The sequence below is a fragment of the Nerophis ophidion genome, linkage group LG03, assembly GCF_033978795.1.
Source record: "Nerophis ophidion isolate RoL-2023_Sa linkage group LG03, RoL_Noph_v1.0, whole genome shotgun sequence".
In the NCBI taxonomy this organism is placed as follows: domain Eukaryota; kingdom Metazoa; phylum Chordata; class Actinopteri; order Syngnathiformes; family Syngnathidae; genus Nerophis; species Nerophis ophidion.
Genome location: NC_084613.1, coordinates 42432637 through 42448334, shown reverse-complemented (window position 1 = coordinate 42448334; position 15698 = coordinate 42432637). Strand labels below are relative to the sequence as shown.

The window sequence follows — 15698 nt, the reverse complement described above, 5'->3', positions numbered from 1 at the left end:
TCCCTAATTGTTATAAAGCACACAGTTTATATTAAACATGCTTCACTGATTCGAGCATGGTCGTTTTGTCCTACTAATTTTGGCGGTCCTTGAACTCACCGTAGTTTGTTTACATGTATAGCTTTCTCAGACTTTCTAGGACATGTTTATGCCACTTCTTTTTCTGTCTCATTTTGTCCACCAAACCATCAACGTTGTGCATGAATGCACAAACGTGAGTTTTGTTGACGTTATTGACTTGTGTGGAGTGCTAATCAGCTATATATGGTCACTGCATGACGGCAAGCTAATCGATGCTAACATGCTATTTAGGCTAGCTGTATGTACATATTGCATCATTATGCCTCATTTGTATATTTGAGATAATTTATTTTCATTTAAGTCCTCATAATTCAATTGATATCTCATGACACACTATCTGTATGTAATATGGCTTTTAGTTTTTGCGGCTCCAGACGGATTTGTTTTTGCATTTCTGGTCCAATATGGCTCTTTCCACATTTTGGGTTGCCAACCCCTGAAATAGGATATAAAAGGTTTAACGGCCGATGTACATATCGCCCACTAGGTGTCACTGTTCAGCTTTAAATAACGTCACCGTGAGCTCCCAAAAAGCAATGCAATATTTAACTTGATGTAGTTCTTTTCGCTATATTGCTATGTGTGCATCTAAACACTTAAAGGACTCTGGAAACGGTCACTATCATATGGTGCCACATCACATCACATCATTTATATAAATTCAGCCTACCTACGAGCTCAAGCTGCACTAGCCCAAAATATATGTAGGCGGGGTTAATTGAAAATGAGCCAATCACTGCACAGTTAGAAAGCGCAGGGGGATCCCATTGGCCCACAGTCTTGTCATTCATCATGAGAGGAGCCCTGTGAAGCTGCGGTGCGTCTTGCTGCCCGGCTGCAAAACAGACAGGACAAGATATAGTCTTACCGCAAGTGAACCGGGTAAGTAAATACCTGTTTGTTTTTTTAATGAGCTGTCCTGACTGGACCTGCTGCAGACGCAGTAGCGTTTTGCGCCAATACTGCTTTCCCTGCAACACGGACTGCAAGTGAAGCTGATATAAATCAGATTGAGTATTCCATGTGTTTAGTTTGCATGTCACAACAGTACATACAGGGCAATGTAGCCTATATCGGGTTTTTGTATCCACAATTCTGGGAGAAGCAGCCTATTATGATGGTGAATTGATGCTGACGTTGTCAAAGAAACACACGCACTCCTGGCCAGTACAAGGTGACATTAACCAGTAGGGATTATGTTATGATGTAAACAGTCGGGAGGGATTTGCCAAGAAAGTTGTCCATCGCTGAGAAAAGCAGAATAACATTGTGTTTTACCTGCAAACAGATTGCATGGAAGCATTGACTCAAGTATTAATCTTGGTAATAGCATGTGTATTATTAATGTTTCGCTTTTTTTGTGCTACCGGGAAGGTGGCTTCCAAAACAGAAATGTACTGTTCATTCCACGCATGTTAATCAACAGTGTTGATGGTGAGTTTAGGAATAGCAGAAATTCTTGTAATAGTCTAAGGGCTGGAATGATTAATCAATTGATTTTATCAGGAAAAAAGTCTTGATTTGTATTCTGTTTATTCGATTAATCGTTTAATATGTGTAACTAATACAAATTGATAAAATCCAGGCTGTAAATATGTGAACTGCAATAGAGTGCACATGAGCGTGGAGGTGTGTGGATGCAATGATCTGTGTGGCTGCAAAGTAGTGATATTTTTATTTGTATTACAGCACACATATTAAAACTTAATGAAGGTTAGAAAAGAAGAAACATTGTTGTTTGTTTGAACTATTTTTCTTGAAATACGCATTGAGGCTATAAAGCAGGGGTGTCAAATGTACAGCCCGCGAACAGGTTTTATCTGGCCCCGGGGGATGAGTTTGCCAAGTATAAAAATAAGCCGAATGAAAGAAACTGCTGTTTTAAATGTGTCCACTAGATGTCGCAATAGCAATTCTTTGTATATGATGCTACATATGTAAAAAAAAACAAAAAACACATGATATTAGTGAACCAGTAGAAGAAAATGAGCAAACTATATAAATAACATCCAGTAATTTGATTTTGATATTAGGTTTTATGTTGATGGATTGAAAATTCACACCAATGACTTGACTGATGAACATTATCATATAATTTAACCGCATCATGTATGTGTAAAAAAAAAAAACATTATGATTGTTACATTTTCAGAATGTGCTTGTTTTATTTTCAAACAAAGAAAACAATAAAAAGTTGTCTTTATTTTTAAGTTATCGTGCTATGGTTTTACCGGTTCGGCCCACTTGGGAGTAGATTTTTCTCCATGTGGCCCCCGATCTAAAATGAGTTTGACACTCCTGCTATAAAGTGTGTTTTATCCGATTACTAGATTAATCCAACAAATTATTTAATCGATTACTTTAGGGGTGCAGCAAATAATCAATTGAATAAATGCATTTGATTAGAAGAAAGTTTTGTTTTTTTATTCTCTTTTTTTGATTATTGTTTAATGAATGTAACTAATAAAATTTATAAAATCCGGACTGCATGGAATGTGTGGACCTTTAAATACGTGGACATAGTTTCTGCATGGCTGCTGCAATAGAGCACACATTAGTACGGTTTTGTGTCAGTACTGTGATCTAAATGTGGCAGCGAAAAGCAGATAATTTATTTTTGGTATCAATGTGCACATGTTAAAATTGCAATTTAGATGTTGATCATGTGGATTCATCAAGCAGAAACAATGTTGTTTATTTCAACTATTGTTCCTGATGTATGTATTGAGGCTATAAATGTGGTTTATCGGATTAATCAATGAATCAAACAATTTATACTATAGATTACTAGACTACGAAAGTAATCAATAGCTGCAGCCCTTATTAGTTTAACAAGACCATTCATAAATATAACCAGCATTGCTGTTCATTAACTGCATGTTGTACCCATTAAATGAAATGTGTTGCTGTGTACTCTCTCTGACAGCATCAAGATGGGCCATAGGATAAACACCGCCTGTGGTCAAGTCTATCTGCAGGTGGACCACCCCTAGAGGTCTTATGTTAATCAACATGGCATCCATCATGGAGGGCAAACACACTGTATTGTTTCTCTATGTGCCCATCCGTGAGCTCAGCAACATCAGCCTGTATTTCCCCAAGAGGTTGGACCAAAGCTTTAAGTACAAGAGCCGCACCCCTCTTTCAGCTCGAACAAGTAATGACCATGACTTGGGAAAGGAGGATCGCGCTGTGTCCAAACAAAGAGGTCAGTCTTCCATCTCCATGGCTAAACCCTTTTGCTACAAGCAGGCAACAAAGGCGGCTGTTGCAGAGCTCTGCTGGCTGGCTGCAGAGCACCACCAGTTGCTGGTGAATCTCTTATCCCTGTGCAGGGATTGTTCTGAGAAAGTCAAGATGGGTAACCAGGATGCGAAATTGCAGGATTACATCGAGGGCCTGGAAGATGACCCAGGAGGTGAAGCTGTCGTAGCCCTGACGGGTCCTCAACATCATAAAATGGTTGCATCAAAAAGCCGAAAGATGAAAATAAAGGGAAGCAAGAAGCTTGTGGATTCTGAGGATATCATTTTGAGTCAGAAGAAGAGCAACATTTCAAAGGGAGCTCAATCCTGTGATTTGACTGCCAAGAATGGTGCATTTTTGGTCCCCTCTGTGAAGCAGATTCCAGGTTCAACATCCTCTGTCCATGGTAGTAATTCCATCCTGCCAATGGGCGATCACTTCCAGATCCCCAAAGACAGCTGGGACTTAACGGAAGACAACCGCACGACTGACTCAGATGTGGATTTCTGCAATGATTTCTCAGAGTATGACAGTGAGCAGGGTTTTGAATCGGCCTCTTGCTGTTTGGTGGAAGGTCTAACCAGAAGAGAAAGTGGGAGCAACCTTCGGCCAGTGAAGAAGTTTGACTGCTTGGGTGTTATTCCAGCAGAGAATGCTGTGATTAACTCAAATCAACAACGGCAGAGTAAACTAAACCTAAAGGATAAGGGGTTTAGGGTGGTGGATAAAGTGCAGGATGTAGATGGGAAAGTGCAAAGTGTCAGCCATACAAGCCCAGATGAGTCAGGGTCCACAGAGTCTTACCCTGGTACCAGTAAGCAGTATAGACAGTTGAGATCAAGCAGAGACAGTGTTCCTTGGGACAGTCAAGAAAAGACGGGTAACAAGCTTGCTGAAGGGCTACACTTGCCTCTTCACCTTACCAATGACCCGTTATGTCTATCAAAAAATCACACAAAAAGCCTGACTTCATCTTCTCTTGCCGGTGTCTTCAACACATCCTTCTCTGCCTCAAACAGCCTACAGAGCATGTCGCCGGTCCTGTCCCCAAGCCCAAAACTCAACCATCGCTTAGTACTGCTCTCAGATAAAGATGTGGACCACGAACAGGACAGCTCTAGTAACACAGATGAGCCCAAGCTTTTCACTGAGATCACGGACAGGAATGGCAACAAGCGAACCGTTACACATCTGGATTTAAATTTCGGTAGGTGGCCAAGCAACTCTGGAAAGTGGAATTCTTCTGGCAACTCTACAACGACAGGTAAGCTAATTGAACCCCCTCTTCCCCCCAAAAAACACACATTCACAACATGAAATAGCATGATGTAGCATAGCATGTAATGTTGACATTGCTTGTTTACTTATCCCGAGGACTTCATATGGAGACAATGATTTTATGTGCTGAAGATGACTCCTAATGTGGTCTCCCTGCAACAAGCCTTTATTTCGTACTTTGGGCTTTGTCCTTGTGGTTATTCCCCACAATTTGTCACAGCTAAAATATCCGTATATTTCAAGTCATTGTGACATCAAATACAAATTAAAAGAGCTTTACAAGTTGCGATACAGCTCTGACAATAATTTGGTAGATGATCTCAAATAACTTTCTAAGCACTGTGGCCAAGTCAGAGATTAGTGCCTTTGATCACAGGCTCAAACTTGACGCAAACTTCGACCTGACCGTGGTTCTCGTGAGCATTGTGTTAACTGAAGCATTGCCAATTTGCTGCCCGAGGGACCCCACTATCCTGCTTCTAAACTCCCACCTTCACACATAGACCAGGGAGCTCACTAAGGGTCACCAGCAGGTATGAAAAATGTGAATTAGAATTCAGCGCTTCGGAAAAACTTTTATTGAATACAAACATTTGAATAGGTTATCTATTGTATCTGGTGTAAAAAAAAAAAATTTTTAAAACACAATAGATTTGTACTTTATAGACAAATGTTTTGGGAAACTCAGAATGATGGAAAAAAACGTTTATGAAAAAACCCCAAACCGTTTGGTTGACTGGAATCATGTGGGGTTTTTTTGTTTGTTTTATTACACAGTTGTGTGTGTGTGTTGGTGTGTGTGTGTGTGTGTGTGTGTGTGTGTGTGCGTGTGTGCGTGTGCGTGTGCGTGTGCAAGAAGGAGAAGCACAAATTGTGGAGGCATTAGTGTTGAAAACATGCCGAGCTGACTTTTTTTTAAGTAAGAGCCAGATCGAGGTATATCCGGAAGACTCTCGGATATTGGCCTTGACATCTCGACTGCAGTTACGAATCTCACGGATTGTGATGTTTTTGTGTGTGTATGTAAAATATTGTAGCTTTTGCTCGGATGTCGAAAGGATGACAATGAAGTGGTCGATCAACAATCACTGTATTGAAATGGAAAAACAACATGTACAACAGTCTCCTTTAAAGGGTATTTCCCTTCTGCCTTTTTTGCATTCATCCAATCACTAGTCAATACTCATTTAATGACTCTCAAACTGTCAGAAAATACAACTCAAAAGCCAGAATTAACGACAGCGGTTATTTTGAAAAATTATGATTTCCTTCGCGCTGGTGTTTAAAAAAAATTCCATTTATGTGAGTAGAGTTTTTAAAAACTATTATTTCACATAAAAAAGCATTCACCAGCATGTATGGGCATTTTGTCCTTGCTCAAAAAACAACTACAGATGACTGGCATATATCACCGTTGTTCATCAATACTGTATAGTGATTTATGACATGTACAGTAGAGAAGGGATTCAAATGGCCCCATTCTTGGGTGGATCTTGCATGAGAGGAAGGTGAATGGTTAATCATTTTGCAATGCATCCATCCATCTTCTTCGCTTATCCAAAGTCAGGTCGCGGGGGCAGCAGCCTAAGCAGAGAAGACCAGACTTTTCTCTCCCCAGCCACTTCGTCCAGCTCTTCCTGGGGGATCCTGACGCGTTCCTGAGGGAGACAGTCTTCCCAACATGTCCTGGGGTTTCCCCGTGGCCTCTTATTGACTGGTCAGACGTGCCCTAAACACCTCCCTAGGGAGGCGTTATGGTGGCATCCTGACCAGATGCCCGAACCACCTCATCTGGCTCTTCTCGATGTGGAGGAGCAGCGGCTTTACTTTCAGCTCCCCCCGGATGGCAGAGCTTCTCACCCTATCTCTAAGGGAGAGCCCTGCCACTCGGTGGAGGAAACTCTTTTCGGCCACTTGTACCCGTGACCTTGTCTTTTCGGTCATAACCCAAAGCTCATGACCATAGGTGAGGATGGGAAGGTAGATCGACCGGTAAATTGAGAGCTTTGCCTTCCGGCTCAGCTCCTTCTTCACCAAAATGGATCGATACAGCGTCAGCATTACTGAAGACGCCGCACCGATCTGACTGTCAATCTCACAACCCACTCTTCCCTCACTCGTGAACAAGACTCCTAGGTACTTGAACTCCTCCACTTGGGGCAGGATCTCCTCCCCAACCCGAAGATAGCATTCAACCCTTTTCCGGGCGAGAACCATGGACTCAGACTTGGAGGTGCTGATTCTCATCCCTGTCGCTTCACACTCGGCTGCGAACCAATCCAGTGAGGGCTCAAAATCCTGGCCAAATGAAGCCATCAGGACTACATCATCTGCAAAAAGCAGAGACCTAATCCTGCAGCCACTAAACCGGATCCCCTCAACGCTCTGACTGCGCCTAGAAATTCTGTCCATGAAAGTTATGAACAGAATCGGTGACAAAGGGCAGCCTTGGTGGAGTCCAACCCTCACTGGAAACGTATCCGACTTACTGCCGGCAATGCGGAACAAGCTCTGACACTGATCATACAGGGAGCGGACCACCACAAAAGACAGTCCGATACCCCATACTGTCCTACCACTCCCCACAGGACTTCCCGAGAGACACGGTCGAATGACTTCTCAAAGTCCACAAAACACATGTAGACTGGTTGGCCAAACTCCCATGCACCGTCAAGAACCCTGCTGAGAGTATAGAGCTGGCCCATAGTTCCACGACCAGGACAAAAACCACACTGTTCCTTCTAAATGTGTCCCAGTAAACCTGAATAGACCCTACCGGGAAGGCTGAGGAGTGTGATCCCACGATAGTTGGAACACACCCTCCAGTTCCCCTTCTTAAAGAGGGGAACCTCCACCCCGGTCTGCTAATTCAGAGGTACCGACCCCGATGTCCACGCGAAGCTGCAGAGTCTTGTCAACCAAGACACCCCCACAGCATCCAGAGCCGAAAGGAATTTCGGGCGGATTCTCATCCACCCCCGGGGCCTTGCCACCAAAGAGCTTTTTACTACCTCAGCAACCTCAGTCCTGCGATGAGGTGGCAACTCGTCCAGGGTGTACCCCACCTTCCGCCCGATTGTAGCTGAGATAGGCGCCAGCGCCCCCCGCGACCTCAAAAGGGAATAAGCGGTAGAAAATGGATGGATGGGTAACCTCAGTCCCAGAAATAACAGAGCCCACCACAGATGCCCCAGGCACTGCTTCCTCATAGGAAGACGTGTTGGTGGGATTGAGGAAGTCTTCGAAGTATTCCCGCCACCGATCCACAACATCCGCAGTCAAGGTCAGCAGAACACCATCCTCACCATACACGTTGTTGACAGTGCACTGCTTCCCCTTCCTGAGGCAGCGGATGGTGGTCCAGAATGAAGTATTTGCCTCTGCGAAAGCTAAAACCGCACACCGCTTGGCGTGTCGGTACCTGTCCGCTGCCTTTTGAGTCCTCTGAGCCAAAATAACCCAATAGGACTCCTCCAAGTGGAGGAGTTCAAGTACCTAGGAGTCTTGTTCACGAGTGGGGGAAGACTGGATCGTGAGATCGACAGGCGGATCGGTGCGGAGTCTTCAGTAATGCGGACGTTGTACCGATCCGTTGTTGATAAGAAGGAGCTGAGCCGGAAGGCAAAGCTCTCAATTTAACGGTCGATCTATGTTCCCATCCTCACTTATGGTCATGAGCTTTGGGTCATGACCGAAAGGATAAGATCACGGGTACAAGCGGTCGAAATGAGTTTCCTCCGCCGGATGGCGGGGCTTTCCCTTAGCGTTAAGGTGAGAAGCTCTGCCATCAGAGAGGAGCTCAAAGTAAAGCCGCAGCTCTTCCACATCGAGAGGAGCCAGATGAGGTGGCTCGGGCTTCTGGTCAAGATGCCACACGAACGCCTCCCTAGGGAGGTGTTTAGGGCACGTCCCACCGGTAGGAGGCCACGGGGAAGACCCAGGACACGTTGGGAAGACTATGTCTCCCGGCTGGCCTGGGAACGCCTCGGGATCCCCCAGGAAGAGTTAGACGAAGTGGCTGGGGAGAGGGAAGTCTGGGCTTCCCTGCTTAGGCTGCTTCCCCCATGACCCGACCTCGGATAAGCGGAAGAAGATGGATGGATGGATGAGGACTCTTTCTTCAGCTTGACTGCATCCCTCACCGATGGTGTCCACCAACGGGTTCTAGAATTACCACCACGACGGGCACCAACTTCCTTGCGCCCACAGCACCAATCAGCTGCCTCGACAATAGGGATGCGGAACATGGTTCTCTCGGACTCAATGTCCAGCACCTCCCTTGTGACATGTTCAAAGTTCTTCCGGAGGTGAGAATTGAAACTCTCTCTGACAGGAGACTCTGTTGAACGTTCACAGCAGACCCTCACAATGCGTTTGGGCCCGCCAGGTCTGTCCGGCATCCTCTTCCACCATCGCAGCCAACTCACCACCAGATGTTGATCGGTAGAAAGCGCTGCTCCCCTTTACACCTGAGTGTCCAAAACATGAGGCCGCAAATCCGATGACACAACTACAAAGTCGATCATGCAACTGAGGCCTAGGGTGTCATGTCGCCAAGTGCACATATGGACACCCTTTTGTTTTAACATGGTGTTTATTATGGACAATATGTGACGAGCACAAAAGTCCAATAACAAAACATCACTTGGGTTCAAATCCGGTTGGCCATTCTTCCCAATCACGTCTCTCCAGGTTTTACTGCTGTTGCCAACATGAGTGTTGAAGTCCCCCTGTAGGACAAGGGAATCACCCGGGGGAGCACTTTCCAGTACTCCATCAAGTGTGTATCCAAAAAGGGTGTGTACTCTGAACTTCTGTTTGGCCCGTTAGCACAAACAGTCAGGACCCGTCCCCCACCCGAAGGCGAAGGGAAGCTACCCTCTCGTCCACTGGGTTGAACTCCAACGTGCAGGCTTTGAGCCAGGGGTAACAAGAATCGCTACCCCGGCTCCTCGCCTCTCACTGTGTGCAACGCCAGTCTGGAAGAGAGTCCAGCCCCTCTCGAGAGCACTGGTTCCAGAGCCCTTGCTGTGCGTCGGAGTGAGTATGACTATATCCAGTCGGAATTTCTCCACCTCAGCTCTTTTCCCTCTCAGCGAGGTGACAATCCATGTCCCAAGAGCTAGCTTATGTAGCCGAGGATCTGACCGCCAAGTGCACTGCCTTCGGCTCCCGCCCAACTCACGACACACTCAACCTCTATGGCCCCTCCCATGAGTGGTGAGCCCATTGGAGGGGGGACCCTTGCTGCCTTTTCAGCCGGGGACTGGCCCAGCAACCAGGCGCTTGCCATCGTGCCCCACCTTTGGGCCTGGCTCCAGAGGGGTCCCCGGTGGCCCATGACCGGGCGACGGAAATCTGAGTCCTTTGTTTTTGCTTTTTCATCGAGATCTTCGAGCTGCTCTTTGTCTGATACGTCATCTAGGACCTGTTTGTCTTTGGAAACCCTACTAGAGAGGATAGAACTTAATATTTTTTTTGCCCGAAAATACGGAGGATTAGCTATGAGATTCAAAAGCTGTCTGCTGAGTAGATCCAGCTCTATTGAAACATTAATCATCATGTACCAATTTTGCTAAGTGCTAAACAAGACATACACACGACTAAAATACAAACCCCGTTTTCATATGAGTTGGGAAATTGTGTTAGATGTAATTATAAACGGAATACAATGATTTGCAATCCTTTTCAACGCATATTCAATTGAATGCACTACAAAGACAAGATATTTGATGTTCAAACTCGTAAACTTTATTTTTTTTTGCAAATAATAGTTAACTTAGAATTTCATGGCTGCAACACGTTCCAAAGTAGTTGGGAAAGAGCATGTTCACCACTGTGTTACATCACCTTTTCTTTTAACAACACTCAATAAACGTTTGGGAACTGAGGAAAGTAATTGTTGAAGCTTTGAAAGTGGAGTTCTTTCCCATTTTTGTTTTATGTAGAGCTTCAGTCGTTCAACAGTCCGGGGTCTCCGCTGTCGTATTTTACGCTTTATAATCCGCCACACATTTTCGATGGGAGACAGGTCTGGACTGCAGGCAGGCCAGGAAAGTACCCGCACTCTTTTTTTACGAAGCCACGCTGTTGTAACACGTAGTGGATGTGGTTTGGCATTGTCTTGCTGAAATAAGCAGGGGCGTCCATGAAAAAGACGGCGCTTACATGGCAGCATATGTCGTTCCAAAACCTGTATGTACCTTTCAGCATTATTGGTGCCTTCACAGATGTGTAAGTTACCCATGCCTTGGGCACTAATGGCACCCCCATACCATCACAGATGCTGGCTTTTGAACTTTGCGTCGATAACAGTCTGGATGGTTCGCTTCCCCTTTGGTCCTGATGACACGATGTCGAATATTTCCAAAAACAATTTGAAATGTGGACTCGTCAGACGACAAAAAACTTTACCACTTTGCATCAGTCAATCTTAGATGATCTCGGGCCAAGAGAAGCCAGCCGCGTTTCTGGATATTGTTGATAAATGGCTTTCGCTTTGCATAGTAGAGCTTTAACTTGCACTTGCAGATATCGCGACAAACTGTATTTAGTGACAGTGGTTTTCTGAAGTGTTCCTTAGCCCATATGGTGATATGCTTTAGAGATTGATATCGTTTTTTGATACAGTGCTGTCTGAGGGATCGAAGGTCACGGTCATTCAACTTTTGATGATATTATGGACCGTAGATGTTGAAATCCCTAAATTTCTTGCAATTGCACTTTGAGATACGTTGTTCTTAAACTGTTTGACTTTTTGCTCACGCAGTTGTGGACAAAGGGGTGAACCTCGCCCCATCCTTTCTTGTGAAAGACTGAGCGTTTTTTGGGAAGCTGTTTTTATACCCGATCATGTCATCCACCTGTTCCCAATTAGCCTGCACATCTCTGGGATGTTCCAAATAAGTGTTTGATGAACATTCCCCAACTTTATCAGTATTTTTGCCACCTTTCCCTACTTCTTTGTCACGTGTTGCTGGCATCAAATTCTAAAGCTAATGATTATTTGCACACAAAAAAAAAGTTTATCAGTTTGAACATCAAATATTTTGTCTTTGTAGCATATTCAACTAATATGTGTTGAAAATTATTTTCAAATCATTGTATTCCGTTTATATTTACATCTAACACATTTTCCCAACTCATATGGAAACAGGGTTTGTAGTAACAAAAATCGCTTATTGTGCAATAACTGCTCTCACTGAGATGTGGACTGATGGGATGTTTATATCTTTCAGCACAAGACTTGTGTTCCCTATTTAGATGATGAATTCATCGTAATCCTCACTCCTCTGGTCAAAAATACTGGCATGAAAGGTCCATCTTTCCACGTCTTCCGAGCAATATCTTTGGATTTAAGTTTAATTTGAAACTTGACCAGTTTCTCTGCTTAGTGCGAGACATGATTTATTACCCTGCAGAAACATTTACAGACTCAGAGGCGATGCAGTGTAATTGTTCCTTTATTTTGCAATGCAGTCTGCTGAAAATTGTGGAAAATAGCAACTGACAAAACACATTTTAAGATATTCTACACTCTAGAAGGGGCCATATGAATCGCCGTCCTACTGTATATCATCTTTAAAATCAGCACATACTGTAGGATTCATCTCACAGATGAACACCTGCTCCAATCCATGCTGAGAGTCTCAACATCACAGAACCTTACGCCAAACATGAAGTCATTCATGATAATGAAGTCGTTGCCAAGTATCAAGCTTCGACAAAAAATGTACGTAAGGAGATGTACTGGATTTAATTTATTTTTATTAAGCATGTATGTAAGTGTAAACTTTTGTCCATATGTAATCTGTGATTCAGGTAGATTACAGCTACAGGCATAGTCTTGGGCAGCACTTGTCAGCTGGTGGGCCTGCCAGCGAGCTCAGTTGATTTAACTTGAAACAGACTAACATTTTTAGATTAGCATATTCCTAAAACACTACAGCTCTGTCAAAATTAGGATCTTTGACTATCTTTTTTGCAGTAAGTCCTTAAAAACAGCAGAGTGCTCCATTTGTAAATTCATGACTATTGTTTGTTCGAATGTAGTTACTTTGACAAAATACTGTAAAGAGGCAAACATTGAATGTAAAGAACGCTGGTTCTTAGTAATATGAAATAATAATAATGAATAGCGAAGGCAGAATCCGGCCCCCGATCCTTAGCATTCTGGAAATGTGGCCCCCAAAGCAGTTTAGTTGATAAGTCCTGGTCTAGGGTCCCGCTCACTGTTAGTCAGCTGGGTTAGGTTCCAGCTCAACCATGAAGGTCATGGGTTAAGCTGTAAAAATGAAATAAAGAAGTAAAAATATGAAAACCTCAATATATATATTTTTCACCAAAAATGAAATATGGCAGCAAAAATAAAAACCTTTGGTTGATGCTGAGTAGCAGTTTCAGCTAGAAACAAGGTTCACATTTTAATGTATGATTTGGTTCACTATCTGCAGCTTTAGTAAAATTTACTTTTACTTTCACTTAATCTCTCTCTAGTCCGCCGTCTTAATGGCATACATGTTTCATTGTCTTGGAATAAGGCAAACAGCATTTCAATCAGATTAGTCAATGCGTTCCAGCCAGGTCATATGAATCTGAACAGTGCAAGAGCTCCTTCTCCCTGCTTGCTGTCATTCAACATAAAGAGTGATGCATTTCTGGGCCACAGGGAAAACAAGGCCCGGCTCTATTCAGGTAATGAAGTGGACTTTGTGAACACAAGCTTAGAGTGCACACTTTTTCTTAATACGTCTCACGTTGTTGCAGAGAAATGTGTCTCGTTCTATCTCTGTCTGTGTAACCCCTGCAACATCTCCATTATCTCTGCTGTTCTAAATGTATATTGACCAGTGGAGTGAATCAAAGTTAACCAAATGTTCTGTTCCATAGTTGGAGCCCTGTCAAACTCAATGAAAGCACACTTTGATATTCCTCCATTCTCTGTTTGCCATTAGCAACCACAATTATATTTCAAACGAGTAATGGTGCATTTGGGATCTTTAGGGTTGTGTGCACAGCACTTTTCTCCAAGGTCCCATTGCTCTTACACAGAGCAATCAGTTAATCAGTCAGCCTTTTACAGCTAACTTGTGGAGAGAAGCAGCAGTGACAGTAGCAAGAGGACCTTAATGATTTATAATAAGCCCTGCATTTCTCATGATTTATACAAAAGTCTATGATCCTTCATCCTGGCAAAAAGCAGCAGAGGAAAGAGGGAGCTACCACTTGCTCTCAACATGCCATATGGCTCACTTGTGTTACTTTCAGTGACGATATTATGGATTTTATTGGACAAAATATACAGTATATGTTTAGCAAAGCTGTTTAAGGGTCTTAAATAACAATAACTGTGTTAAAGGGGAACTGCACTTTTTTATTTTATTTTGCCGATCATTATGAAAGATATGATGACAGATGGATTTTTTTAATGCATTTTAAATATTAAATAAACTTAAATAAAAGTCCTCTTACAGCGCAGCCAATGGGAGCGCCACTGTTTCACCCATAAAATCAAATAAATAAGGATTCAAAAAAGCCCAACAATATTACATTTACATTTCGTGACTGGAATATTAACCAATAAAAGAGCCTTGCCTTTACCCGAAGTAGCAGACGATGTGCGCGTGACGTCACGGGTTGTAGGGCTAATCACATCCTCACATTGTTTATAATCATAGCCACCAGCAGCAAGAGCGATTTGTACCGAGAAAGCGATGATTTCCCCATTAATTTGAGCGAGGATGAAAGATTTGTGGATGAGGAAAGTTAGAGTGAAGCACAAAATTTTTTTTTAAAAAAGGCGACGGCAGTGGGAGCAATTCAGATGTTATTAGACACATTTACGAGGATAATTCTGGAAAATCCCTTATCTGCTTAGTGTGTTAATAGTGTTTTAGTAAGATTATAAAGTCATACCTGAAAGTCGGAGGGCTGTGGTGACCACCAGTGCCTTGAAGAGAAGCCAACGGAGGAGCCAAGTTCACAGCTGCCTATTTGACAGCTGTATGAGGAGGTCGCATAATCCGCTCAAGTCTCCGGTAAGAGCCGACTTAATATCACAATTTTCCCATCCAAAAACTTGCTGGTTGACATGTGGTAGAGAAACATGTTCGCTTGACCACTCCGTGTTATAGCTTCACAACAAACAAAGGAACACCGGCTGTGTTTCGGTTGCTAAAGGGAGCTGCAATCCACTGCTTTCCACAAACAGCATTCTTCTTTATAGTCTCCATTATTAATTGAACAAATTGCAAAACTGCAACACAGATGTCCAAAATACTGTGTAATTATGCGATGAAAAGAGACAACTTTTAGCCGTAAGTGGTGCTGGGCTAAAATGTCCCCTCCAACCAATAACGTCACTAACACGCGTCATCATTCCGCAACGTTTTCAACAGGAAACTCCGCGGGAAAATTAAAATTGTAATTTAGTAAACTAAACCGGCCGTATTGGCATGTGCTGCAATGTTAATATTTCATCATTGATATATAAACTATCAGACTGCGTGGTCGGTAGTAGTGGGTTTCAGTAGGCATGCAGCTAGCACTGACGGCTAAAGGCCGTGCGTTTGACGTCTCGGGTTGTAGCGGACATTGTTTTCCAGCCAGATCCAAGCTATAAGTAGTCTGCTTTAATCGCATAATTACACAGTGTGACGGACTCCCCGCCTTCACCGTGTGGGTTGCAAGGACACTTGAAACACGACGCGTCGTAGCAGGTTTGATTTACTTTTATTGGTTCGCACAACCTTTCTTCGGGCCAGTCGGGCGCGCCCATTTCTGGTGCGCCGGTCCTGCTTCCTGGTCGCACTGCACCTTTCGGTGCTCGCCTGCTGCGTCGGTGGCGGGGACTCATCTTGCCGTGCTCTGTTGTCATGCTCGTGGTCGGGTTGCCGTGGTTTCCTCCTCTCTCCCTCTCGATCGTGCCCCCTTCGCCTCTCTTAAAGTCTAGGTGCAGATGCGCAGATTGTGAGCAGGTGTGTGTCCTACGCACCTGACTCCGATTGCCGTCCTGCCGCTCCGCGTGCGTCACGCCTCTCCTCACCGCGGCATGCCCCACCTTCTGGCCTCCATTCTGGTCCGGAACGCCTCTG

At 43.9% G+C, this 15698-nt stretch overlaps 1 protein-coding gene across 2 annotated transcripts in view; it reads left to right on the top strand.

The window, feature by feature from the left end:
* Positions 1-879: 879 nt before the first annotated feature.
* LOC133549615 (formin-like) overlaps positions 880-15698 on the top strand; it is a 166090-nt gene continuing 151271 nt past the window's right edge. For both annotated transcript variants that reach the window (XM_061895210.1, XM_061895212.1), the window contains exons 1-2: positions 880-963; positions 3008-4591. In XM_061895210.1, coding sequence (XP_061751194.1) covers positions 3082-4591 — 1510 coding nt within the window. In that variant the 5' untranslated portion in view covers positions 880-963; positions 3008-3081. The remainder of the gene's footprint in view (positions 964-3007; positions 4592-15698) is intronic.